Source organism: Podarcis bocagei, assembly GCF_964188305.1.
Source record: "Podarcis bocagei genome assembly, chromosome: 6".
In the NCBI taxonomy this organism is placed as follows: domain Eukaryota; kingdom Metazoa; phylum Chordata; class Lepidosauria; order Squamata; family Lacertidae; genus Podarcis; species Podarcis bocagei.
In genome coordinates this window covers 51807684-51835182 of record NC_138130.1, presented here as the reverse complement: position 1 = coordinate 51835182, position 27499 = coordinate 51807684, and the positions used below count along the sequence as shown (strand labels likewise).

Genomic DNA, 27499 nt, shown 5'->3' with positions numbered 1-27499 from the left:
TGGACATGGGGCTGTCCTTTCTGACGATACCCAAACATATAATACCTAGTTTTTTGCCTGAATATTCTCAGTCAGAAGTGGAAAGGGGTTGTGCTCAAACATGATCTCAATTGTGGGTCCCCCGTTTGGCAAATACCTTTGCCAAAGCTATCCCACTTTGCAGCACACTCCCAAGCCCTTTTGATGGAGCCAAAAACTATGTGGTTCACATGAACTGATCTAGATAAATCGGCTTTAGCGTTTTCTTTTCTCCATAAGCTTAGTGATAAAAGGGGTGGGTTGCTTCCATTGTGTATTTTGGAACGTAGGAAGCTGCCCTATGCTGACTCAGATCATTGGTCCATCTAGCTCAGTATTGTCCACACTGACTGGTAGTTGCTGTTTATGGTTCCAGACAAGAGTTATTCCCAGCCTTAACTGGAGATGCCAGGAATTGAATCTGGGACCTTCGGAATGCAAGGAACATGAGCTGCAGCTCTTCCCCATTCCAAAGTGCCCCCCCCACTTGCGGCTGATTGGAAGCCACACTATTTTCTCTTGTTATGGCAATAATAGATAGACTTTCACAATTACATTATTTTGAAGGCATAAACTGAATTGCTATTTATACGTCTCTTTTAAACAGATCAACCACTCTGATGCGAAAAAGAATCGATATAATGGCTGGCCAGCTGAAGTCCAGATAGAAGGCTGTATTCCAAAAAACTAACGGTCTGGATTCTCCAGTTAAGATGTATCAACAAAGGAGTGCACTGCATTTTTACCACATGATCTCAGAATGATTTGTTTGCCATACTTAGGAATGTCTTTGGCCATGAAATTGCCCATACTTTTCCACAATACTATGGGCTGAGTACAAATGCAAGGGCATTGTGGCTGCTTAGTTCATTCCCCGGTTCTCCTGTTCATCTGCTGCTGTGAGTTAAGCACATCACACAAACCCGGGCTCATGGTTTGTCAGAGATATAAACCCAAGAAAAACCTTGGATATAACGTGGTTTGTCTGGAGCAGGACAAACCGTGAGGCCAGGTGGGGGCAACACACTGACTTTGCAAACCACTGTAGCAGAGCAGGAGCACAATCTTCTCTCTGGGAGCTCAGCTCACACATTCACACTTTGGGTATGTTCACATTAGTGGCTTAAAATGCAGCGCGCTAGCCATCGGGGAGGTGGGCTCAGGCTGGGCCTGGGTTCAGCCGCATGTTTCCTCACAGCCTCCGTCTGCCCTCCTACCTCTCCTCCTTTCCCTTGACGGCGGCAGCGCAATGGTCAAGGCTTCTCCTTTCCCCCTCCGTGCTCACTCCTGGGTCCCTCCGGCCCAGGAGCTCCAGATGCGGGTGCCCCCGGCACCCACACGACAGCGGTGGTGGTGGTGGTGGCGGTCCCAGCGACTTGGAAGCCGGCCAGGCAGCACAAGCAACACTGGCCGCCCTCAGGAGCTCCGCGGCGCCATGCGCCATGCTGCCTCCTTTTGATTCTTCACCAGACACACTTGATCTTTTATGTTTCTCTACTGCTGGAACTGCCACCTCCGCGCCAACCGCCTAGTCATTAAGCTGTCATCTTTGCATGTGCGGTGATTGTCTCAATTGTTCACATTATCACCACATTACTTTCATTGAAACATCTTAAAGCCAAATCTAGTCATCATGACGCTGGTAGTTTCATGGCTTCCCGGTTTTATACTTGAATGTATATGCATCTATTACTCTGGAATAAATAAAAGGATTTAATTTTTAAAATTAGCGGTGTAGTATTTTATATATAAAATGTGACAGAAACATCATGAATTCAGTAAATTGCTTGGGATGGAATTTATAGTCTGTTTCATGTTTTGTAGACCACCCTTAACAGAGACAGGAAAGGTGAAATCATACCTCAGAGAGCTTGTTGAATTATCAGAGGCATTAACGAAGTCTGAAGTTAAATATGATCAAAACTAGCTTTACTCACCCAAATAAAATCACTTCCTCTGTCAGCAAAATGGAATGCTTGTGTCCATTTATATCTTAGAATCCCAAAATGGGGTCAATGTGTGTGACAGAAGAGGTCTCATTCTATAGCAACACTTAGATGATTATATGTGCATTTAATAGCCTGAAGGTTGGGAAGTGAGGAAAACTGCTGTGGGATTTGGAGTGGGCAAATGGTGTCTAGGAAAAGGTTTAAGATCCACCTACCTACTGCGACTCCTTTGTTCCCTCTCCTCACCCACCCTAGAAGTAACCTTTTCTGATCTAAATGGGCTGCCACTAGATGGCCACTTCTGTATTTTGGCCCCACTCTTGTAACTTCTGTGAAGAGGAACTATGTGGATTTAAATTATCTGTGTCTTTTCCTTTGCCACTGAATATAGCTCAGTCGGTAGAGCATGAGATGCTTCATTTCAGGGTTGTGGCTTTGATCCCCACATTGCAGGGGATTGGACTAGATGACTCTTGTGGCCTATGGACGTCTAATGGCCAAATACTTCATGTCGCAAGTCTAACAAATCTTTCATAAAGTCCCTCAGAGAGGCATGATTTGCATTATAAAGGACAAACTCTTATCCTGTTACCCAGTCACCCCTACCACTAATTTTATATCACCAGTGTGCCGGACTCCTGTTACTTTGGAATCTGCAACATTGTTGAAAGGATCACTGAGGTAATGCACTATGAAAACTCTCAATAAAGTCAGAATCCTGTTGTTAGCATTTTATTTATACTGCAACTTGCTTCCTAGATTTCAGCTGTTGGTGTTAATTTTGTTTTGTTTTTAATGGGAGCGGACTATTGGGAAATCAGAACAAAGAGCTAAATAAATGTGTAATCATTACAGCACTAGTGCCTTATAAAATGCAAAAGGAGCAGATGGCTGCTCATTCTGGTGTGATGCTGAGCAGTTTCAGATGCAACCAGTTCAAGGACCTGAATTAAGTTTCGTTTCCTCGTCATGAGACAGCATTATTTTTGGTTTCCTTTCTGTGTTCTCCAGCGAGGAAAACTGACACACTGTTGGCACCCTTGCGATATTGCTTTTGGTGTGGGATAATGCCATTGGTTAGATGCCTTTTTAAGTTTTGATTTCCCTGAACAGGAAAGGCGGAGCTGATGCTGACACAATAGAAACAAGAGCATCAGGAAAGCAGCATTTGCTCCCAGAGCAAGAGGTCAGAATCCTTCCACAGGACAGTCATACCTCGGGTTGCAGATGCTTCAGGTTGCGTTTTTTCAGGTTACGGACCTGCCGAAATCCGGAAGTACTGAAACGGGTTTTGGGGTTCACACATGCACAGAATCACTACCCACGTGTGCACAGACGTGCCGCTGCGGGTTGCCAACGTGCATCCCGCATGGATCATGTTAGCAACCCGAGCATCCACAGTATAATCAGCCTGCAGGGTGGATTTCCATTTGGGGAGCGGGAAGGGAGAGCCTGGAAAGTAATGACTGGATTAAATGTCTGCAAGCAGAGGAGTCTCACTGGGTTGTAGGGGGAAGAGGGAATGTTGTTCACTGCCCCATTCAAGGGTAGCTAACGTGATGTCCTCCAGAAGTTGTTGGGTTACAGTTTCCATCATCCATAACCATTGTCCATGCTGGTTAGGAGTGGGATTGATGGGAGTTGTAGTCCAGCAACAACTGGAAGTCACCATGCTGGCTATTCTTGCAGAAGACCTACAGAAAGGACTAAACAGGGAAGAGCTGGTTTGTAGCATCCTGGCTGATACCTGGTCTGCTCTCCCAGCCAGCAAGTGTGTTTGTGTCTGTACAGATGTTTTTTGCCTGCATCACATTGTCTTGTGAGGTATCCGCCTGCTGGTATGAGAGTGTTCATGCTGATTGCAGTGTGGGCTATTATCTGATCACTGGCTGAGTGGACATGCCACACATACACACACACATACCAGGTCATGGGTTTGATCCCCACATCGGCCAAAAGATTTGTACATTGCAGGGAATTGGACTAGATGACTCTTGTGGTCCCTTGCAACTCTACGATTCCATCTCCTGTCAGGAGTGGAAAGATGAGAGCATAGTCATCTTATTATTTGCAGACTCTACTGACTCCAATTCGCTTCTGGACCCAATTCAAAATGCTGGCATCAAAACCCTGAACGGGTTGGAATTAAGCATATTTTAGGGACTGCGTCTATACATATGAATCCAATTATCCTTTATAATTATCAAGAGATGGCTTGACAACGGATTTGGACCTGTTGCAGTACATACAGGGCTTTTTCCGTGTTTGCTCCAAATATAGAACATGCTGTCTGCTCAAGGTTCCACATATCCTGAGCTTGCAGGCTATTAGATGTCAGTGAACAGCTTTTCTGGTTCTAGTGAGCTTTTAAGTATACTTCTTACTGAGAGCCAGAGTAGCACAGTAACTGAGTTGTTTCCAAGCCAGTTCTTGGTTCAATCTTGCCTGTACCATTATTGATGGACGTCTAATGGCGAAATACTTCATGTCACAAGTGTAACAAAGCCCTGTCCCTTCATAAAGTCCCTCAGAGAGGCATGATTTGCATTATAAAGGACAAACTATTATTCTGCCCATGGCTTCCCCTGTTACCCACTCGTCCCTACCACTAATTTTATATCACCAGTGTGCTGGACTCCTGTTACTTTGGAATCTGCAACATTGTTGAAAGGATCAATCAAGAAATGCACTATGAAAACTCTCAATAAAGTCAGAATCCTGTTGTTAGCATTTTATGTATACTGCAACTTGCTTCCTAGATTTCAGCTGCTGGTGTTAATTTTGTTTTATTTTTAATGGGAGTGGCGTATTGGAAAATCAGAACATAGTGCTAAACAAATGTGTAATCATTACAGCACTAGTGCCTTATAAAATGCAAAAGGAGCAGATGGCTGCTCAGTCTAGTGTGATGCTGAGCAGTTTCAGATGCAACCAGTTCAAGGACCTGAATTAAGTTTCGTTTCCTCGTCATGAGACAGCATTATTTTTTGTTTCCTTTCTGTGTTCTGCAGCGAGGAAAACTGACACACTGTTGGCACCCTTGCGATATTGCTTTTAGTGTGGGATAATGCCATTCGTCAGATGCCTTTTTAAGTTTCGATTTCCCTGAACAGGAAAGGTGGAGCTGATGCTGACACAATAGAAACAAGAGCATCAGGAAAGCAGCATTTGCTCCCAGAGCAAGAGGTAAGAATCCTTTCATAGAATAATCAGCCTGCAAGGCAGGATTTCCATTTGGGGAATGGGAAGGGAGAGCCTGGAAAGTAATCACCTCACAGGGTGGATTAAATGTCTGCAAGCAGAGGAGTCTCACTGGGTAGGAGGGGGAAGAGGGAATGTTGTTCACTGCCCCATTCAAGGGTAGCTAGCGTGGTGTCCTCCAAAAGTTGTTGGGTTACAATTTCCATGCCAAATTGAATTCAGTGGTTTGGGAAACTTGTTTTTGGCATGTCAAAGCTAAATGCATTCTTAATTTACAAATAAGAGATTCTTATGTGGCATTGAATTATATATTGCTAAATATTTGGGGGGTCAGTATGGATGATACCCAGGGATCTCTTCGAAAGCTGCAGTCCAGTTTATGAGAAGGTAACATCTATAAGGGGATGTGGGTGGTGCTGTGGGTTAAACCACAGAGCCTAGGACTTGCCAATCAGAAGTTCAGTGGTTTTAATCCCATGACAGGGTGAGCTCCCGTTGCTCAGTCCCTGCTTCTGCAAACCCAGCAGTTCGAAAGCAAGTCAAAGTGCAAGTAGATAAATAGGTACTGCTCTGCCAGGAAGGTAAACGGCTTTTCCGTGCGCTGCTCTGGTTCACCAGAAGCGGCTTAGTCATGACCCAGAAGCAGTACACCGGCTCCCTCGGCCAATAAAGCGAGATCAGCACCGCAACCCCAGAGTCGGCCATGACTGGACCTAATGGTCAGAGGTCCCTTTACCTTTAACACCTATAAGAGGAAACTTGCTGAACCAGTCAAACTACTTCCTTTGTCAAGGTAATTGCCCTAGCCAAATACCCATCATCTGCATCTTAAAGAGTGAGCACTGTTGCCATAGAGATGAATGGGTGAGCTTGTCCCCACCTCATCCTAGGAAGAGGAACAGTCAGCCAGAGGGTGCAGGGGGGCTGTGTGTGACTGACCTGGAAGCTGGAGATGCTGTCTTGCTCTATGCTGACCTCTGCGTTGTGGCTTGAGGCTTCCCTGGAAACCTAATGGGGAAGCAAGAACTTGTTGAGGGCTAATGCTGCTCCAGTCCCTTCTTAGGTTGTGTGTAGAAAAGCATCTTAGGTTGTAAAGAAAACCATATAGACTAATGACAGCACAGGCTCTACAGAACTTCATTCTAAGGAAGCCAAACCCTGGGATACTGCAGGTACACGCGGACTCTCTTGCTGCTCAGGTATTGGAGTGCATGCAATAGTACGGTATTTTGGTTTTCAGGAATGGTGTAGCCCAATTCTGACTGAGTAGATCAGGGAGGTATGGCTAATGTAGAGTCAATAGCTAGGGATTTGCTTTGCAAATACTTAGGGCATCATGCAGTTCAGTGGCACCCTTTAACTTTTTTGTATGGCTCGCTGAGCTCATTGTAAAGTGTCTGACTCATTATTTTGAATGGGAGGCCAGTAAACTTACTAGCAGTCTTCATGGTTCTTTAAAATATATCCCCCCAAAACCCCAAGAGATATGTAACAAGCTTATATATATTCAGTGGTACCTCGGGTTACATACGCTTCAGGTTACATACGCTTCAGGTTACAGATTCCGCCAACCCAGAAATAGTGCTTCAGGTTAAGAACTTTGGTTCAGGATGAGAACAGAAATCGTGCCGGTGGCACGGCAGCAGCAGGAGGCCCCATTAGCTAAAGTGGTGTTTCAGGTTAAGTCCGGGCCTCCAGAACGAATTAAGTACTTAACCCGAGGTACCAATGTATTCTGTTTTAACTTTGCTATCATGGATCGTTTTCCATCGGAAAATACAAACCACTGACTCTGGTGTGGGAGAAGGGGTGGCTCAGGCTTTAATAGTTCAAGAGCAATTTACTTCCACCAAAGATACCGGCCTTAGAATTTCTCTCAGAAGCAGCCTGCACATCAGAATAAAATCGAAATATTTTTTCTTACTAAGACCAGGCAAACTGATTTTCCAGTCTACGAAAATATTTTAATTCCGAGGGAGCAACATGTCGGTCAAATGTGAAAAGGAAAATGACTCCAATCCACTGAAGAGTAAAACGAAAAATGACTCCTCTCCACTGAAGAGTAAACTTATAGAGGTACTATCAGAAACGCACAGCTATGAATCAACACCTGTAAGGGCAAATTATTTTTTAATTTCGTGGGATACCTCTTAAATACTATCATGCAAACCTAGATACCCCAGTAAGGATTCTGGGTGCAAGGAAACCATTCATACTTAAGGTTTGAATCATCCCTCTTATAATGCTAGAGCCTGGGGCATGGGGTGGGAAGGTTATCCAATAAAGCTGAATTTTGGAAGATTCAGGGCAGACCAAAGGTAGTATTTCTTCAAACAATACTTAGTTAAACTTTGGAGTTCACTCCCACAAGATGTGGTGATAGGTCACCAACCTGGATGGATTTGAAAGAGGATTAGACAAAATTTTGGAGGAACAGGCTATCTGGATGGCTAAGTTCCATCTCCACTGTCAGACGCAGTATGTCTCTGTATTCCAGATTCTGGGAAGCGCAAGCAGAGAGAGCACAGTTGCCCTCAAGTTATGCTTGCGAGTTTCCTATAGGCAACTGGTTGGCCACTATGAGAAGAAGATGCGGGACTAGCTGAGCCTTTGGCTTGCTCCCCCTTGCCTCTTCTTATAGTGATGCCTGTGATAAGGATGTGTAGGAAGTACCCATATATTATTGCAGGTATGTGCAAAGATGAGCAGGTGGAAGGGACCTGGGAAGCTTACACTTAAGAAAACAGTTGCTGCTCCACATCACTAATATTCATTGGTGAAAATGGTTTATTGGACTTGATAACTAATTCTAGTTCTGGTCACAGGTGCCCTTTTGTTTTGTTTTTCTTTCAGAGCACAAGTGTCCTGAGCACCCAGTATGAAGAGAAAGTCCGTCCGTGTATTGACCTTATTGATTCTCTGAGAGCCCTCGGAGTGGAGAAGGACTTGGCATTGCCAGCAATTGCTGTGATTGGAGATCAAAGCTCAGGCAAAAGCTCAGTTCTGGAAGCTCTTTCTGGAGTCGCTCTTCCAAGGGGCAGTGGTGAGAATCCCCCCCCCCCCGCTTTTCCTCTTTTTTCTCCATGAGTCAATGTGATGCAATCATCAACCTCTATATTAAGACTGTCTTCAGAGTCTATCCTCTGGGGGCTCCCACCATCTGGTGTAAAGGGAGGTGGTTCTAAACGCAACCTGAAAAAAGAGACAATGCATGTATTTTTGTAAACTTAAGAAATATTTTTTAAAAATATTTATTTTTTTAAAGAGAGGGCTTTCTTGGTGGTGGCACCCAGTTTATGACATGCTTTTCCTTGGGGAGATTCGCCTGGCAACTCTTTTGCTACTTTGGGAGGACTTTTTCTTTTTTCTGAGCCCTTTAAGTAACTTTCATTCCCCATGAAATTGGTTCAATACTTTTTATTAGTCTTTTTCATCAGTTAATAGTTTTAAATTGCTTGGTATCTATCCTCCCCTTTTGGTTGCTATCTGTTATAGGTGTCTTGGGAAATATTTTGTAATGCATGGGATATTACTCTCCCTATGACTAAACAGCTTTCTTTCTCTTTCTTTCTTTCTTTCTTTCTTTCTTTCTTTCTTTCTGCCTACCTACCTACCTACCTACCTACCTGCCACTTGAAGGATGCAAAGACCCAACTATACTGATCATGGCACTTTCTTTGTGTCTAAAGACTTCAGTAGTGTTGTAATGTTATGGGCTATGTCTGCTGTCGGAGGCAATATGCCTCTGAATAGCAGTTACTGAGAATCACAAGTAGGGAGAGGGCTGTTGCACGCAGGTTCTGCTTACAGTCTTCCCATGGGCTTCTGGTAGGCCACTGTGAGCAGTGTATACTGGATTAGATGGGCCTTTGGCCTGATCCAACAGGGCTCTTGCATTCTTAGTGTTCTATCTGCTGATACGACCAGGCTTTCCTTGGTGACATTCAAGATAGAGTAGGGCTCCCTTTGCCCTTCCCTGTCATCTTCCATTCCTTCATGCTTGCTTTTTCACTTTACAGGTATTGTTACAAGATGCCCCTTAGAGCTCAAGCTGAAGAAAACACACAACACGAAGGAATGGAAAGGGAAAATTTCATATCTGAACACAGTGAAAGAAATGAATAGCTCAAGACAAGTGGAAGAACAAATCATTAGAGGTAACTGTCGCTGACAGTGCAATCCTATAGATGTTAACACAGAAGCACGTTAACACAGAAGCATGTCTCACTGTTCAGGAGAGCTAGTTTGCACATCGATGCACATAGAATTGCTATCTAAATTACTTTTTTGTATATCCTCTAGTGGGCAGCCAAACAGATATTAAATTGTTGCTAGGGTTGGACTATACATAAAGAGTTTTTCTGTGATGGTTTTTAGTGTCTTCCTTTGCACCAAGCAGAAATTCCAAATGCTTATCTTTGTAATTAGTTTCCTTTTCTGCCTAGTCTATTATAGAAGAACACATTTCTGCTGAAGTGTTCACTTTTTGGTCTGTAGGAAGAGATTTCCCCACAATATTCCTGTACTGTTACAGTGGTACCTTGGGTTAAGAATTTAATTCATTCTGGAGGTCCGTTCTTAACCTGAAACTGTTCTTAACCTGAGGTACCACTTTAGCTTATGGGGCCTTCCGCTGCTGCCACGCGATTTCTGTTCTCATCCTGAAGCAAAGTTCTTAACCCGAGGTACTACTTCCGGGTTAGAGGAGTCTGTAACCTGAAGCATCTGTAACCTGAAGTGTCTGTAACCTGAGGTACCACTGTACTTTGTTTTTCCTCCTATAATACAGCCCAGAATGCAATGGCTGGCTCAGGATCAGGCATTAGCTCAGAATTAATTAGCCTGGAAATCAGCTCCTCAGATGTTCCGGACCTGACTCTGATTGACCTGCCAGGAATTGCAAGAGTGGCTGTGGGTGATCAGCCAAAAGACATTGGACAGCAGGTAAAAAGAAGATTGTTTTCAGAACTGGTAGGATCCTGAAAATGAATTAGGTGGATACAGCAAGGTATGGGAGTGCCCACATGCTAAAGGTATGATGCCTTTCGCTAAATGCCACCCATTGGAGGCAAGGCTTGCATCTACAAGGGATTTTATTGGTGGTGCTCCACTTATGGAATCCTAGGGGCAGAAGTGGGTGGCATGGTGGAGCACTGGTGCTCCTCTGACCTCCTGAGAGCTGCTTACAGGAAAGAGAGAGGTAAGGTGGTGGGGAGGTCAGGAAGGTTGAAACACACTAGCAAAACCAATCTGGCACTTCTGCTGGTGCACTTGCACCACACCTCTCCATCCAGGTAAGCATCAGTGACACAGTTGTCAGGAGCTTGGGTGAACACTGGCTGGAAGGTATGCCTCGTACCACCATTGATATATTTGTAAACATTTTCTACCACATTTTAACAAAATACTAGCAGTTTTTTATTTGCTGCTTGCTTTGTTTGCTTTATCTGTTGTTTTAATTTTTGTAATTGTTTGTAAATTGCATTGAAATCCTTGGCAGACATTGGAATAGAAATAACATAGAAACCTGATGTTGTTGGACTCAGACTCCCATCATCCCATGCTGGTTGGGGCTGATGGGTGTTAAAGTACAACAATGCTGATCACCTCCAATTCCTTGGTTAGTTCAATACAGCAGTCATGTTAATAAACCCACTGCTTTGGCACAACAGATTCTTGTATTGTTCCAGTTTTGTACAAAATTTTAGTTGGCTGTATTTACTCATTTTATAAGGTGCCATATAACACAGCTCTTATTGTCTGAATTTTGTTACAGATAATAAAGTTAATTAAGAAGTATATTAACAAACAAGAAACCATCAATTTGGTAGTGGTGCCAAGTAATGTAGACATTGCAACAACGGAGGCACTGAAAATGGCTCAAGAAGTAGATCCCACGGGGGAGAGAACACTTGGTAAGTTAAATAAACACTTTAAAAAGTGATGGTGGTGTTTTTAACTACGGGGAGGACAAGTTATCACTGCAGGAATCCTACCACCCTGTTTGATTTGCATCATTTAGAATTTTATTTAGAGGTCTTACCGTAGCCTATTCACTTCTTAAAATTTTGCAAAGCATCATTTTGCCAAGCATCTAATCAGTTTTTACCATGATTTTGTGTTAGCCCTCAAATCAACCCTCTTTCTGCTGTATTTACTCAAATAATGACTTATCAGCTGTATATTCTGTGAATATTCTAGACCTGCAGGCTGAATTCTTCTGGCTGATTCTGTTGCGGCTCTTTGCTGTTGTGAACTGCACATCTGTACAGAGAAATAGAAGAATATTGGGGGTTGGGTGGGAAGGATGGACTCAGCAGCAAGCAGTGTGGTCCAGAATCGGTGTGGGTCAAGGGCAGCAATCGTGGGTCCAAAGGAGCAGAGGCTAGTAACATGGTCCAAGACCATAGGTCAGGCTCCAGACAGCAGGCGTGGTGAGGCAGCAGAAATCTGCATATCAGGCACTGACAGATTGCACAGACTGGGGAGCCAAACCCAATATAGTACTTGTATTGGGCCAGCTGCCTTCCTGTTGGTTCCACTTTTCCCATACAGGCCCCATGGGTTCAAAGGTGACTTGATTCAGAATATGTACTAACTTTTCTCAAAATAAATCACCTAAAATAAGATACTTTTCTTCCTATGCATCTATTATTTCACAGGCATCCTGACCAAGCCTGACTTGGTTGACAAGGGAACAGAGGCAGAAGTGGTGGACATAATCCGGAATCAAAGAGTCCCCCTGAGAAAAGGATATATGATCGTTAAGTGTCGTGGGCAAAGTGACATCAACGACAAAGTGACTTTGGGAGATGCAATTGAGAAAGAGAGAGAATTTTTCGAAGAACACGATTTTTTCAGGTAGGCTTATTTTTAAAAAGAAAGAAGGAAATCCGTTCATTGTGGTCTTTGTTGGTTGAAATATAATGCCAAATTAAGTGAAAGTATGCAACCAATGCAAGCATCTGTTTGACACTTCAACCTGCAGTACTCCACACACTGGGTCTAATCACTCCAAAGATTGTTTAAACGAGCCCCATTTGATTGAATATTGGGAATTGCCTGCCTGCCTGTTTATCTGGATTATACTTGTGTTATACTCTTAAATTTAATTACTCACTCTTGTTTCCTGCTAGATCTCTTTTGGAGGAAGGCAGAGCTACCATCCCACTTTTGGCAGAAAGGCTTACACAGGAGCTGATAGAGCACATTAGCGTAAGAGAATACTGATTCATTTGAATAACTAAATTTGTTAGTGCTTTGAAATAATTGTATTTGCCTTGTCTTTGCTGGGAAGCATTTCCTCTGTATCTTTTTTTAATGTCCACAAAAAACTTACATGTTTAGGAAAGCCTATCCAAACATGTAAGTTAATATGTATTTTAATCTGTAATTTTAGTACATAATGTATATTTTTAATTATTGATTTTATTTATATTTCTTTTTTATAAAAAAAAGAAAATTGTTTTCAATCTTTGACTTCTATTGACAATTTTTTGCTTTAAAAAAAGAGTGGGGAAAATGGCTGGAGGGGAAAGAGTTAAATAGCACCTTCTGCTTTCAATTCAAGATTTATACTGTAAAAAAAATACCAGCAGAGAAAACTACATGTCGTTGGACATGTGACATGTCATTTTTAGTCCCAGGGCATAACTATATGTTGTATGCAAATGCATGTGTCAGCAGTCCAATAATCTTCATTTCTCTAAAGAAAAACTATATGTGTATTACACACACACACACGTCTTGGTTGTCTAAATACATTCTGATTATAGGGTTGTCAATAAGACCTTCTGGCATGCTTTGGTGTGTTCCAAATAAAAAGAAGTTGGTGGCTTCTATGTTTCACCACCAGTGTTAAGCAGCTGCAATAGCATTTATCTCAGTCAAGTGTCAGATTCTGTGAATGATTCTGTGAATTCACTCTGAAGAGGTGTTGAAACATTCTGAGACTGAATACTTTCCTTCTTGGTGCATGTCTGTCTTTCAGAAAACATTGCCAACTTTGCAAAAACAAATTAAGGAAAAGCTAGAGGTAACAAATGCAGAGCTGCAAAAATGTGGTCAAGATGTGCCTGGAAACACAGAAGAGAAGATGCCTTTCCTCATACAGGTAAATAAATGTGGGGTTTCCAATTTTATTTCTGGAATGCCTGAAAATTTTAATATGTGTGTTTCTTAGGAAACTGAAAACGAAGTACCTAAATATCAGTATCTAATTTTGGTAGAAGAGGTTTAGGCCTTGAACTCTGGCAGACATTTCCAAGCTTCAATGCAATAATGTACGTTTAAAAAGAATGTTGATAATGAAAGACCAAATAAACAACAACCATCCGGTGAAAAACAGGGTGGGGAGCATGTCCCTCTCCAGATGTTGCTGGACTCCTGACTAATGGTCAAGGGTGATGGGAGCTGGTTTTGCATTAAAAGATTGGACAGCCATATGCTTCAATTGGACCAAAAGCATTGGTACAATACTAAGTTCCAGGGGCCATTATTATTATTATTATTATTATTATTATTATTATTATTATTATCATTATCATTATCATTATCATTATCATTATCATCATCATCATCACAGTGGTACCTTGGGTTACAAATGCTTCAGGTTACAAACACTTCAGGTTACTCTGCTAACCCAGAGGTAGTACCTCGGGTTGCAAACTTTGCCCCAGGATGAGAACGGAAATCATGTGCTGGCAGCGCAGCAGCAGCAGGAGGCCCCATTAGCTAAAGTGGTGCTTCAGGTTAAGAACGGACCTCCGGAACGAATTAAGTTCATAACCCGAGGTACCACTATATAATGAATAAATTGACTGATTAATTAATTAATTTTCTATACCGCCCTATACCCGAAGGTCGCATCGTCATCAGCTATCCTTTCCCATCAATTATCTCTTTTATTACCTTGTGCATAGTGAATCTAAGTCTAGGCAGACAATAGTTAGGAGAGTTGAAAGTTATGTACATTGCAAAACAGGTAGAAAGTCATGCTTGCACAGCATGTGATGACTCTGCTGTGGCTTCTCTTTAAATATTATGTCTCCTTCACCCTATATCATCTATTTGAAGGATATACTTTACTTAAGATGAGGATTGGCTACTTGTTGAAAAGTAACATCAGGGAACCACTTTAAGATTGTAAAGCTTATTTGTATGTGATTTGGGAAGCATTCTCTTTGTGCTGGTTTAGGAATGGTACTATGGAATATGAATGGTGGTGCCTATCCTGAACATGATCCACTTCTCTTTTATTATTGTACTCTGCTCATTCGTATAAGCCATAAAGCTTAAGCCATCAAGTTCAAAGCCTAACGGCAAGTCTTGATGCTTTCTGGATAATCACTCAATTCTTTTTCAAAAGATGTACATTGTAGCTGGACAGACTGAATTGATATATAAATATTATATTATATATATTCTTTTTACAGAAAATCAAGCTTTTTAATCAAGACATCTTAAATAAAGTACAAGGAGAGGATTTAACGGATTTGAAAGAAACAAGATTGTTCACAAAAGTGCGAAATATCTTTAATCAATGGCAAGAGGAGATCAACAGCAATGCACTAAATGGTAAACTGTTTCAAATTTCTTATTTTTTTTCCTGCAAGTGAACACCCAGTTTTAACCTGAATTCTCGTGCAGGCTGTGTACACATCAGAGTGATAGCGTGCATGTAGTTTGCACAGACCCATTTTTCCCATATGCACTTTTGTGCATGTTTGTTAACACATGAGCATTTTCAGTTGAACTCTGATCTCAGTATTTCCTAGCCACACTTGTGGGTGGGTGTGGCACTTGATGGGATATATGCACATTATGTGCTGTTGTCCCTATCATCTCTGAATTCCAGAAACCTGTGGTTCATTTTGGGCATTGTCACAGATATTTGGTTACCTGTGCATGCAGCCCATTTTTATTTTGCTTTTGAGATAGACGTCTTCCAATATCAAACTTGCAGAAAAGAGCAGGTTAAAAAAATGTGTGTTCTATAATTCATGGAGTAGCCATGATTATTAACTTCATCAGTACTGGAGCCTCGAAAGCTGAGGGTGATTACTTAATGCAATTTTTTCAACATTGCAGTAAGAGATACTATGAAAGATGAAGTTCACAGCTATGAAAATAAATATCGTGGTAAAGAACTCCCAGGGTTTATTAATTACAAGACCTTTGAGACCATTGTCAGACGACAAATTATGACGCTGAAATCGCCAGCTGTTGAAATGTTGACGGATGTAGCGGGTACGTTTTACAGTAGCAACATGGTTTCAGTTTCTAATATCCGGTTTATGTAAAGGATTTCATGTGTGATTTTAGGAATATAATTTAGTCTGGAATATATCATTTCTGAATGTTGTTGATGTACTGTTAATATAGAAATAGCAGTTTTAAAACAGAATAGTTTTTTTTAATTTTAATACACCTAAGTATTGTGAATATTTTGATTGACAATTGCAGGGTAATCAAAACACTTTAAATGTCACTTGCAGAAAAACAAATTATTCTCTGTTAAGAGCACTACCTTCTATAGTGCAATCTTATACATGTCCACTCAAAAGTAAATGTCACTGAATTTTATACCAGGTAATTAGGTATAGAATCGCAGCCTAAATGTTTTATTGGCTTTGTGAAAGTCAGTAACAGCTCATAATTTATTTGCATACACACTTTAACACAATAATCTTCATGACTTGTGTCCTTTTTTATATCTGCATAGTGCTTAGCATATATTGGCCTTGAAAGGAAAGAATATATATATATATATATATATATGCTTTCGTAGATTTTCACGGGTACAGGAATGCAGGTTTTGGTGTCTTCGGGTGTCTTCCCGTGTAAGAGTTGGGGTGTCTAGGCGACGTTTTGACGAGGTCTCACTCGTCATCTTCAGGCTGGTGCTTTCGGCTTCTTGTTACTGGAACAGAGCAGGATCTCAGTGTTTGAGTTCCTATAAATACTGTTGAGGGGGTGTGGTGTATAGCCTCCAACGTTCTGGGCAGAGAGGAAGTTCCCAGGTTAGTGTGTCTTTTCTTCTTTTGTTCATTAATTACTTGAGGGATATCTTGAGTGATTTCTTGAGTGATATTCTGAGTACCACTTAGGAGGGTCATTAGGTGTGGATTAGTTGCTAAAGCTTTCGTGTCTTGACCTCTTGAGCTTGTGAAGAGTTTTTTCTGAGAAGATGGCTGTACTGCACTTAGTTGTGCTCTGGCTTGGCTTCGTGTATAGGGGCGAGCTGTGGTTTTGTGCCCTGTGCCAGCCAGATCTGTGTAGGGATTGCAGGGGGGTGCAGCATCCGGAGGTGCCACTATGGTTTGGCTACTGGATGGTGTCTGTAATTTATCTGTGGAGAGGGTCTGGGTTTGGGTCTGGTGTGGTTGATTGGAGATGGCGTTCTGTGTGCCTCTGGTTCTGGTGTCGGTTTTTGTGGGGAGGGCTATTTTCCAGATGTCTGGTAGGCGGGACGTATCGTCACGCTTGTTCATGTTGTGAGGGTGTTTCTCTATCTCGATGGCTTCCATGATTATTCTCTTGTGGTGGTGTTCCATGTTAAAGAGCAATTTGGAATCTGAAAAATTAATTTCGTGTCCTGTTTCTTTCATGTGTTGGTAAAGAGAGGAAGTTTTTTCTTCTTTTTTGACGGCATTCTTGTGTTCTGCGATACGTGCATTTATTCGTCTGTTTGTTTGTCCAATGTACGTGGCTGGGCAGACTTTGCAGGGTATTTCATAGACCCCTTGGTTTTCTAACTGGATTTTATCTTTGGGGTTTCTGAGGATATTGGCTATTTTTTGGTTGGTGCAAAAGGCTGTTTTGATATTGTGTTTATGGAGGATTTTGCTAATTTTATCTGTAGTGCCCTTGATATAAGGAAGGAGGGCCATGCCATTGTTTTCTTCTGTGTCTTGGTTTTTGGGGGGTGTTTCTTTTTGGATTAGCTTCGTAACCCTGTTTTGCTGGTATCCGTTGGCGATTAACACATTTGAAAGATTCTGTAACTCAGTTGTCAAGTGGTCTTTGTCAGCCAGGCGTTTGGTTCTGGAGATGAGAGTCTTGGCTACGGAGTTTATTTGTGCAGGGTGGTGGTGTGATTGTGCATGTAAGTAGCGGTTGGTGTGTGTTTTTTTCCGGTAGATAGTGTGTCCTAGGGAGCCATCAGGTTTTTTGTAGATTAGGACGTCAAGGAAGGGAAGTTGGTTGTTGGCTTCTATTTCCATAGTGAATTGTATTTTGGGGTGTAGGCTGTTGAGATGTGTGAGGAAGCTATCTAGTTTTTTCTTCCCGTGTGGCCAAATTACAAAGGTGTCGTCAACATACCTGAGCCAAAGTTTGGGTTTGTGTTCTGACTTGTCTAAAGCATTGGTTTCAAAGTGTTCCATGTACAGATTTGCGATGACCGGTGAGAGGGGTGATCCCATAGGTGCTCCTTCTATCTGTTTGTATCTTTGTCCATTGTGGATGAAGTACGTGTTGGTTAGGCAGTGGTTGGTCAGGTCCAGGATGTATTCGGGGGGATTGTATTTGTTTTGAATGGCTGTCAAGGCTTCATTAATGGGCACTTGTGTGAAGAGAGATACAACATCGAAGCTCACAAGTAGGTCGTCGGGATGTAGGTTTTGCTTCTTTATTGTTTCTATGAACTGGAAGGAGTTTGTAACGTGTGAAGCGATAGATTCTGCATAGGGCTGAAGTTGCTTAGCGAGAAATTTAGCGAGATTTTGTAGAGGTGAGCCTATGGAGCTGACTATTGGTCTGAGTGGTGTTCCTTCTTTGTGTATCTTGGGGAGACCGTAGAGTTTGGGGCATCTGGATGATTTTTCTCTGGGGATGATTCTTAGCTGGATTTCTTCACTGATAGGAGAGGCTTTTATTTTGGATTTGGTGGTTTTTTCCAGATAGGTGGTGGGATCTGTTTTTATAGGTTGGTAGGTAGGGTCTTGGAGTAGATTTGATAGTTTTGCTTGGTAGTCCGATGTGTTCATCACAACAGTGGCATTACCTTTGTCTGCTGGGAGAATGATTATGTTGTTGTCTTTCTTCAGGTTGGTGAGTGCTTTCTGTTCTTCTTTGTGTAAATTGCTTCTGGGTGGTTTGCTGGAGCAGAGGATGTTGGTGACTTCAAGTCTGATTTTATTGGCTTCATCTGGGTTGATTTTGGTTAGGCTAGCTTCGACTCCGCATATGATGTTTTCCGTGGGGATGCGTCTCGGGGCGACTGCAAAGTTGAAACCTTTGGAGAGTACTTTGGTTTCAGTTGAGGTGAGGATCCTGTCTGTACATAACATATCAGACAGGATCCTCAGGATCCTGACAGTACATTATGTACAGACAGGATCCTCACCTCAACTGAAACCAAAGTACTCTCCAAAGGTTTCAACTTTGCAGTCGCCCCGAGACGCATCCCCACGGAAAACATCATATGCGGAGTCGAAGCTAGCCTAACCAAAATCAACCCAGATGAAGCCAATAAAATCAGACTTGAAGTCACCAACATCCTCTGCTCCAGCAAACCACCCAGAAGCAATTTACACAAAGAAGAACAGAAAGCACTCACCAACCTGAGGAAAGACAACAACATAATCATTCTCCCAGCAGACAAAGGTAATGCCACTGTTGTGATGAACACATCGGACTACCAAGCAAAACTATCAAATCTACTCCAAGACCCTACCTACCAACCTATAAAAACAGATCCCACCACCTATCTGGAAAAAACCACCAAATCCAAAATAAAAGCCTCTCCTATCAGTGAAGAAATCCAGCTAAGAATCATCCCCAGAGAAAAATCATCCAGATGCCCCAAACTCTACGGTCTCCCCAAGATACACAAAGAAGGAACACCACTCAGACCAATAGTCAGCTCCATAGGCTCACCTCTACAAAATCTCGCTAAATTTCTCGCTAAGCAACTTCAGCCCTATGCAGAATCTATCGCTTCACACGTTACAAACTCCTTCCAGTTCATAGAAACAATAAAGAAGCAAAACCTACATCCCGACGACCTACTTGTGAGCTTCGATGTTGTATCTCTCTTCACACAAGTGCCCATTAATGAAGCCTTGACAGCCATTCAAAACAAATACAATCCCCCCGAATACATCCTGGACCTGACCAACCACTGCCTAACCAACACGTACTTCATCCACAATGGACAAAGATACAAACAGATAGAAGGAGCACCTATGGGATCACCCCTCTCACCGGTCATCGCAAATCTGTACATGGAACACTTTGAAACCAATGCTTTAGACAAGTCAGAACACAAACCCAAACTTTGGCTCAGGTATGTTGACGACACCTTTGTAATTTGGCCACACGGGAAGAAAAAACTAGATAGCTTCCTCACACATCTCAACAGCCTACACCCCAAAATACAATTCACTATGGAAATAGAAGCCAACAACCAACTTCCCTTCCTTGACGTCCTAATCTACAAAAAACCTGATGGCTCCCTAGGACACACTATCTACCGGAAAAAAACACACACCAACCGCTACTTACATGCACAATCACACCACCACCCTGCACAAATAAACTCCGTAGCCAAGACTCTCATCTCCAGAACCAAACGCCTGGCTGACAAAGACCACTTGACAACTGAGTTACAGAATCTTTCAAATGTGTTAATCGCCAACGGATACCAGCAAAACAGGGTTACGAAGCTAATCCAAAAAGAAACACCCCCCAAAAACCAAGACACAGAAGAAAACAATGGCATGGCCCTCCTTCCTTATATCAAGGGCACTACAGATAAAATTAGCAAAATCCTCCATAAACACAATATCAAAACAGCCTTTTGCACCAACCAAAAAATAGCCAATATCCTCAGAAACCCCAAAGATAAAATCCAGTTAGAAAACCAAGGGGTCTATGAAATACCCTGCAAAGTCTGCCCAGCCACGTACATTGGACAAACAAACAGACGAATAAATGCACGTATCGCAGAACACAAGAATGCCGTCAAAAAAGAAGAAAAAACTTCCTCTCTTTACCAACACATGAAAGAAACAGGACACGAAATTAATTTTTCAGATTCCAAATTGCTCTTTAACATGGAACACCACCACAAGAGAATAATCATGGAAGCCATCGAGATAGAGAAACACCCTCACAACATGAACAAGCGTGACGATACGTCCCGCCTACCAGACATCTGGAAAATAGCCCTCCCCACAAAAACCGACACCAGAACCAGAGGCACACAGAACGCCATCTCCAATCAACCACACCAGACCCAAACCGAGACCCTCTCCACAGATAAATTACAGACACCATCCAGTAGCCAAACCATAGTGGCACCTCCGGATGCTGCACCCCCCTGCAATCCCTACACAGATCTGGCTGGCACAGGGCACAAAACCACAGCTCGCCCCTATACACGAAGCCAAGCCAGAGCACAACTAAGTGCAGTACAGCCATCTTCTCAGAAAAAACTCTTCACAAGCTCAAGAGGTCAAGACACGAAAGCTTTAGCAACTAATCCACACCTAATGACCCTCCTAAGTGGTACTCAGAATATCACTCAAGAAATCACTCAAGATATCCCTCAAGTAATTAATGAACAAAAGAAGAAAAGACACACTAACCTGGGAACTTCCTCTCTGCCCAGAACGTTGGAGGCTATACACCACACCCCCTCAACAGTATTTATAGGAACTCAAACACTGAGATCCTGCTCTGTTCCAGTAACAAGAAGCCGAAAGCACCAGCCTGAAGATGACGAGTGAGACCTCGTCGAAACGTCGCCTAGACACCCCAACTCTTACACGGGAAGACACCCGAAGACACCAAAACCTGCATATATATATATATATATATATATATATATATATATATATATATATATATATGCTTTCGTAGATTTTCACGGGTACAGGAATGCAGGTTTTGGTGTCTTCGGGTGTCTTCCCGTGTAAGAGTTGGGGTGTCTAGGCGACGTTTCGACGAGGTCTCACTCGTCATCTTCAGGCTGGTGCTTTCGGCTTCTTGTTACTGGAACAGAGCAGGATCTCAGTGTTTGAGTTCCTATAAATACTGTTGAGGGGGTGTGGTGTATAGCCTCCAACGTTCTGGGCAGAGAGGAAGTTCCCAGGTTAGTGTGTCTTTTCTTCTTTTGTTCATTAATTACTTGAGGAATATCTTGAGTGATTTCTTGAGTGATATTCTGAGTACTTATAGGAACTCAAACACTGAGATCCTGCTCTGTTCCAGTAACAAGAAGCCGAAAGCACCAGCCTGAAGATGACGAGTGAGACCTCGTCGAAACGTCGCCTAGACACCCCAACTCTTACACGGGAAGACACCCGAAGACACCAAAACCTGCATATATATATATATATATATATATATATATATATATATATATATATATATATATATATATATAATATTAAATAGAGATTGAGCACAGTAATAATTGATTATTATGCCACAATAATTGATTATTATGCCACAATCTTACATGTCTTCTGTCAGTTGATCATTCTGATCCTAATCCTAACAAAATACTTCCTAGGAAGCAATTCCCATTCATATTGTTTACTTGATTTTCCCAGTCTCTCTGTCTTTCGCAGCATATTGTACACACACAAACACTCTAATCTGCATGCATGCCTCTGAGTAGAAGGTGGGTTAACGGTAGCCAGGAAAGACACAATAGCAAGAGTGGTCATTCTTTTCTGACATGTTGCACAATTTAACTGATGTGAACACATGTGTGTGCAGGGGCGCCGACTTGCTCCCCACATGCGGGGTGGGGGGCAGCAGGCCAGTCTTGCCCAGCAGTGGTGGGGGATGGCGGCCCCCTCACTATTGGGGGGGGGCTCAGCCTCCTGCCCAGAAATAGTGTTGGCACCCCTGTCTCTGTGTGTTGGTAGAGGTGAAGGTGTGTAAAGACACAAGCCCAGGGCCCCAGTTTTTTCCAACAATACACAGGACAGTATATTATTTACTTTGGCCAGTTGCTTAGGAATTTTAGCCACAATTTTTCTCTTAAGATTCTGTGCCTTTAAATGGTTCTCCCTGTTTTCTAGAACTTGTGCGGGAAAATTTTATTCAAACTGCCTACCGACACTTTGGTGCTTTCTACAATCTTCTGAGAGCTGCTCAGGTAAGAAGTGATGTATTTATTCATAACCATGATGGTTAGACAAAAGGCAGACATGGAACCCTCTAATGAATCCATACAACCAGGATGGCTCTAGCGTGCTTGCTGACAATCAGGGCTTTAAAGCACAGCTTCACATGATATCACTATGAAGTCAGGTGATTGACAGGTGGGCAGAAAATTTAGACCTGGCCCATCAGTCTGAAAAGGTCTCCCCCTGACTCCCACTTCAGATGATGAGTGTTTTATGTGAGCTCTGCCCCCAGGTATGTAAAGGTCCTGCCTTGATCCTAGATTTAAAAAATAAATAAATAGTTTGACTTAATTTTAACTACTTCCTTGTCCCACCTAATATATATGAAGGAGATGATATGATGCAGGGATGGGGCTACTCTGCTGAAGAGAGCCCATGCGTCATGGACTGGTTGCTCAGAGGCCAGAGAGTGGTGGTGGGACAAGGATGAGCCATCAGGGAGAAGACTGAGGTGTCAGAAACTGAAGAGGGAACAGGGCATAGTGAGCTGGGAGAGTCTGTGGCAGAGGGAAGTCCAGAATCAGAGGCAGACGCTGAAGCAGGGGAGGAGGCAAAGAGGCAGAGATGAGTCTGGCTGGAGAAGGTGTCTCTCCTTCCTGCTGTGACAAACTCCCTTCCCTACTTGTCTCCCAGAACCAGAAGAAGTATGAAAAGAGCCAAAGAGAGATTAGTGAGGTGTGGATGCTTGGGAAAAAAACCCTGGAGAAGGGGGGACTTAGGCAGGTGTGGGGAGACAGGGACCTTCAGTCTCAGCAACTGCTTTATGGGGGCAAGACCTACCAGAGATGAGTTGCGCTTCTTAGGCCCGACGCTCCTTTGCAGATAGTGTGTTTGCTGCTAAAGACTTAACTCCAACTTGCACAGTGTGATTTACTGCTAGCTCGCTCTTGACACAATGGTAGCTTTATATTTTTAAAGTGGAAATATTATCCACTGATATTTCTGTGTAAGATGTTATTCTGTGGTTCTCTCAAAATGTAACTGTTCTTCTACCATCAGTTGTGGAGTTCATGCATTTCAAATATTTGTACCTTTCCCAGCTCCCATGGAAGTGCTTTGTAACGCCTTACCTTATTTATCTACACAACGCTACCCATCAAGGCTTGCGGAAGGGTCCAGTTTTTAAAAATCTCTGATAACACCTTTGCCTGAGACACTGGAACTGTCATTCAGGGTGGTGGGTGAAATGGACTAATGACCTATATTGGTAAAGCAGTTTTAAGTGTTAATTTCTGAGCCTTACTGATTATACTTGGGAACACTGAGTGTAGGGGTTCTCATAATGAATTACTGTGGAACAACAACAAAAGATAATATCTTTTGTCATGCAGATCAATATTGAAGATATAAAACTGAAGCAAGAAGCGGCTGCGGTATCCATGATCAATACTCAGTTTAAAATGGAACAAATAGTGTACTCCCAGGACAGTATTTATAGTGAAGATTTAAGTGGTATTAGAACGAAAGGTGTTGGAAATGCATTTACAAGATCGGTTCTAGTTCCTGCAAAGCTATGCTCCATGGAGGAAATGACTTACCACTTGAACGCGTACTTCAAAGTGAGTTTCAACCTCTTTTTTTAACACCTCAATCTCCCATTACAACATGGAACAATTCTAGTAGTAAAATAAAGAAACAGAGTATCCAAAACTTTGATCTGAATAGTTTTTCTCCTGGGCTGATATAGCCTTCCACCACCTTCCCGCTCCTCTCTTAGGATAGCTGAACTCTGTTTTAAGTTTTTAAGCTATTGCTTTGGAGCAGCTTGCGCTTAACATAAATGTCACATAATAACCTAAATAAAGAAGTACTTACACATGCACATACATCAGGTTATTTCTTAGAGCTCTCATGGTATAAAAAAAAAAGGTGGGTGGGGCATGGATATGATGAGAGAAATTATTTGCTCTATTGTCTGGGCCCAGAAACAAGAGAACCAAACCAATTTGTGAAATAAATAAGGCCCCATTATCCCTCCTCTTTGGATTGATTGTTAGTGGGAGTGATTTAAGCCTTTTTCCAGTGACCTATGTTTAAGTGGATGACCTGTTGTAATGATAGTCTTTTCATAATGTTACCTTCCTGGTTTTGTCCGTCTGTTAATCAGTCTAAAAACCCAAACTCTTATTCTGTTTGCAGAGCGCAGGAACCCGTCTTGGAACCCAAATTCCCATGATTATTCGGACATATGTTCTCCAGGATTATGCTGACAAATTACAAAATGCAATGCTGCAACTCTTGCAAAACAAAGATCAGTTTGACATTCTCCTTCAGGAGAGGTATGATACTTCCAATGTGAGGAACACTCTGAAGGAGAAGATCAAGCGTCTCACCAAAGCACGACAGCATTTAGCAAAATTCCCCATGTAATCAAGAGGTGTCTCTGTGTTAATTCCCTCTTCCAGTTGCAGAAGGAAGGGATCCTATTCATTGCTTGTGTATACAGTGGTACCTTGGTTCTCAAACGCTTTGGTACTCAAACAACTTGGAACCCAAATGCTGCAAACCCGGAAGTAAGTGTTCTGGTTTGCGAACTTTCTTCGGAAGTCAAACATGCTCCGTTTTGAGTGTTAGGCTGACTATTTGAGTGCTACACTTCCGTTTTGAGTGTTACACTTCCGATTTGAGTGCCAATGTGGCCTTTGCTCATTCCTTGTGATTTTGTTTGTACAGGGGGATGGAAATGGTTAATGTAGATTGACCAATGAGAAAGCTCAGAGGCGGAGCCTCTACCTGGCTTTGAGGCTCAGCCCAGGGGTTTTACCATTGGGAGATAGAGGAGTCAGAGTCAGACAAAGCCAGTAAAAGACGAACACAGCAGTTGTGACAGCTAGAGTGAGAGATAGGGATAGAACTGAGAGAGAAGAGTGTGACAGTGTGAGATAGTGCCACATCTAATTAAGGGTGCGCATTTCAGAAACCGTTCTGAATATATTTAAAACTTGTTCTTCAATAAACTTTAATCTTCGTTGTTTTTACAACCTGACTGAGACTCAGTATTTCACCAGAAGAAACCTGCTTAGTGGCAGCGGAAGAATAAAAGCACTGGTGTACAGGTCAATACAGGGGTACCTCAGGTTAAGAACTTAATTCATCCTGGAGGTCCGTTCTTAACCTGAAACTGTTTTTAACCTGAAGCACCACTTTAGCTAATGGGGCCTCCCGCTGCTGCCGCAAAGTTCTTACTATTTGTGGATTAGCAGAGTCTGTAACCTGAAGCATTTGTAACCTGAAGCGTATGTAACCCAAGGTACCACTGTAGTCCGTGAAACGACCGGGGGCTCTGTACGAACGCCACAACCACACTGCTGTTTTGAGTGTTACGCTGATGAATTGAGTGCCACACTTCCATTTTAAGTGTTACGCTGAGGTCTGCTTGGCAGGGGGTTGGACTCGATGGCCCTTGTGGTCTCTTCCAACTCTATGATTCTATGATTCTGCCTGTTTCTGCTATTGATTTTGCATTTTTGTGGCTCTTTTTTGTGTGTGACTGTGTGGAACCCAGTTCAGCTACTGACTGATTGATTGATTGACTGACTGCAGTACATTGTTTATTGCTTTCATTTTAGGGATCAGTGGTCTCATTAAATAGTAAAATTCATGTTAAATTGCTCTTTTAGGGGTTGTTTTTAAAAGTCTAAAACGGATTAATCCATTTTGCATTATTTTCTATGGGAAAGCACACCTTGCTTTTGGAACGCTTTAGTTTTGGAACGGACTTCTGGAACAGATTAAGTTTGAAAACCAAGGTACCACTGTGTAAACAACTTAAGCTTTCATACCACCACCGCAGAGGCTTGACAACCATATGTCAGGAGTGCTCTGATGGTGTTTCCTGCTTGGCAGGGGGTCGGACTCGATGGCCCTTGTGGTCTCTTCCAACTCTGTGATTCTATGACCATCATCCTAGTAATAACTGATTTTAAAAATGCTAAATTCTAGACTTATGGTGGAAAACCTTGTTCTCCTTTTAAAATAAAGTATTTGTTGCTGAACTGGTCTCAAATTATTGCTTTCCCTTGTATTCTTTATTTGAGATTTTAATGCTGTTTTTTTCTCCAGGTGAATTATTACTGGTTATTTGGAGTGATTTCATGGTCTACACAATCCTTGCAATTAAAACATGGATGAATACTTTCCACCTTGAAAATGAGAGTCCACCTAAACCTAGGAATGTGCAATCAGATCAGGAGCATGCATTGTCTAGATCAGTGGATCCCAACCTTTTTTTTGGCCATTACGCACCTAAGCATCTCTAAAATCCTGGTGCCCCCCCCCCATGACATACAATTCTTATCATTCAAAAAGTGAACTCCTTTTCACATGGAGGAAGCCTAAAAGGCCATTAACTGTTAATAATTCATTCTCAAATTGCCCCCCTGTGGGTCGTGTGCCCCACATTGGGAACCACGGGTCTAGATGTATCATGGACAATGGGAACTTGCAATGGAATTTCTGACTTTGCGGCTTCAACACTATGCCAGCATTTTCTCTCACACTCTATTTTTCTTGATAACTGATAAAGGCTGTAATCTTATACACACCAACTTAGGAGTAAACCCAATTAAGTCAATGGGACTTATTTCTGTGTAGATCAGGGGTCGGCAAACTAAGGCCTGGGGGCCAGGCACAGCCCACCGGGCTCGTTAATGCGGCCTGCGAACCTTGCTGACCCTGCCACCCCATGCTAAACCGATGTGGCACAGAGGCCTCATCACGTGGGGACTAACTTCCACAACACTGATGAGGCTCCTGCAGCCAATCCGAAGCCGCGAACACCTCTGGGCAACGCCCCTTCCTTCCCGCTGAGGCAGCCGCGTATGGTCAAAAGCCAAGCAGGAGGAAACGGTGGTGGCGGGGAGGCTGCCTCCGCAGCCCAGGCTGTTGGAATGGGGTCTGCACCCCGCGGACCCCTGGTCGAGGCAGAGGACGTTACCACCGCAGAAAACGTGGCATCAGTGGCTGTGGCGTGACTGGCGGGGGGGGGGCTCCTTTAGGGAGAGGGGGTGCTTTTGGCAGAGGGTGGGTCCGGCCCCCAAGGTCTGAGGGACAGTGGACCAGCCCCCTCCTGAAAAAGTTTGCTGACCCCTGGCATAGACATTGCACTAGAAGAGTTCTGAAGAACATGAAATCTTATTCATTGGTTTGTTGCTAGATTGGCTAGTTCTAAATACATAGCCCACA

At 42.7% G+C, this 27499-nt stretch overlaps 2 protein-coding genes across 3 annotated transcripts in view; both read left to right on the top strand.

Moving 5' to 3' along the window:
• FAM3B (FAM3 metabolism regulating signaling molecule B) overlaps nucleotides 1-1744 on the top strand; it is a 36641-nt gene extending 34897 nt beyond the window's left edge. For both annotated transcript variants that reach the window (XM_081199133.1, XM_081199134.1), the window contains exon 8: nucleotides 626-1744. In XM_081199133.1, the coding sequence (XP_081055259.1) occupies nucleotides 626-709 (84 nt within the window). In that variant the 3' untranslated portion in view covers nucleotides 710-1744. The remainder of the gene's footprint in view (nucleotides 1-625) is intronic.
• A 5363-nt stretch (nucleotides 1745-7107) lies between these two features.
• On the top strand, nucleotides 7108-25684 carry LOC308589724 (interferon-induced GTP-binding protein Mx1-like). The gene is made up of 13 exons (XM_081199131.1): nucleotides 7108-7244; nucleotides 8022-8211; nucleotides 9188-9325; nucleotides 9958-10112; nucleotides 10945-11083; nucleotides 11831-12029; nucleotides 12305-12383; nucleotides 13159-13281; nucleotides 14603-14744; nucleotides 15258-15416; nucleotides 22208-22284; nucleotides 23647-23874; nucleotides 24455-25684. The coding sequence occupies exons 1-13, from the start codon at nucleotides 7152-7154 to the stop codon at nucleotides 24683-24685; spliced, it is 1953 nt and encodes a 650-aa protein (XP_081055257.1). The 5' UTR covers nucleotides 7108-7151; the 3' UTR covers nucleotides 24686-25684.
• Nucleotides 25685-27499: the final 1815 nt, after the last annotated feature.

Coding starts and splice junctions, on each gene's coding strand:
- LOC308589724 (XM_081199131.1), top strand. CDS start 7,152: ATGTCGGTCAAATGTGAAAAGGAAAATGACTCCAATCCACTGAAGAGT. Junction 11,084..11,830: donor CACGGGGGAGAGAACACTTG/GTAAGTTAAATA, acceptor ATTATTTCACAG/GCATCCTGACCAAGCCTGAC. Junction 12,384..13,158: donor AGCTGATAGAGCACATTAGC/GTAAGAGAATAC, acceptor TCTGTCTTTCAG/AAAACATTGCCAACTTTGCA.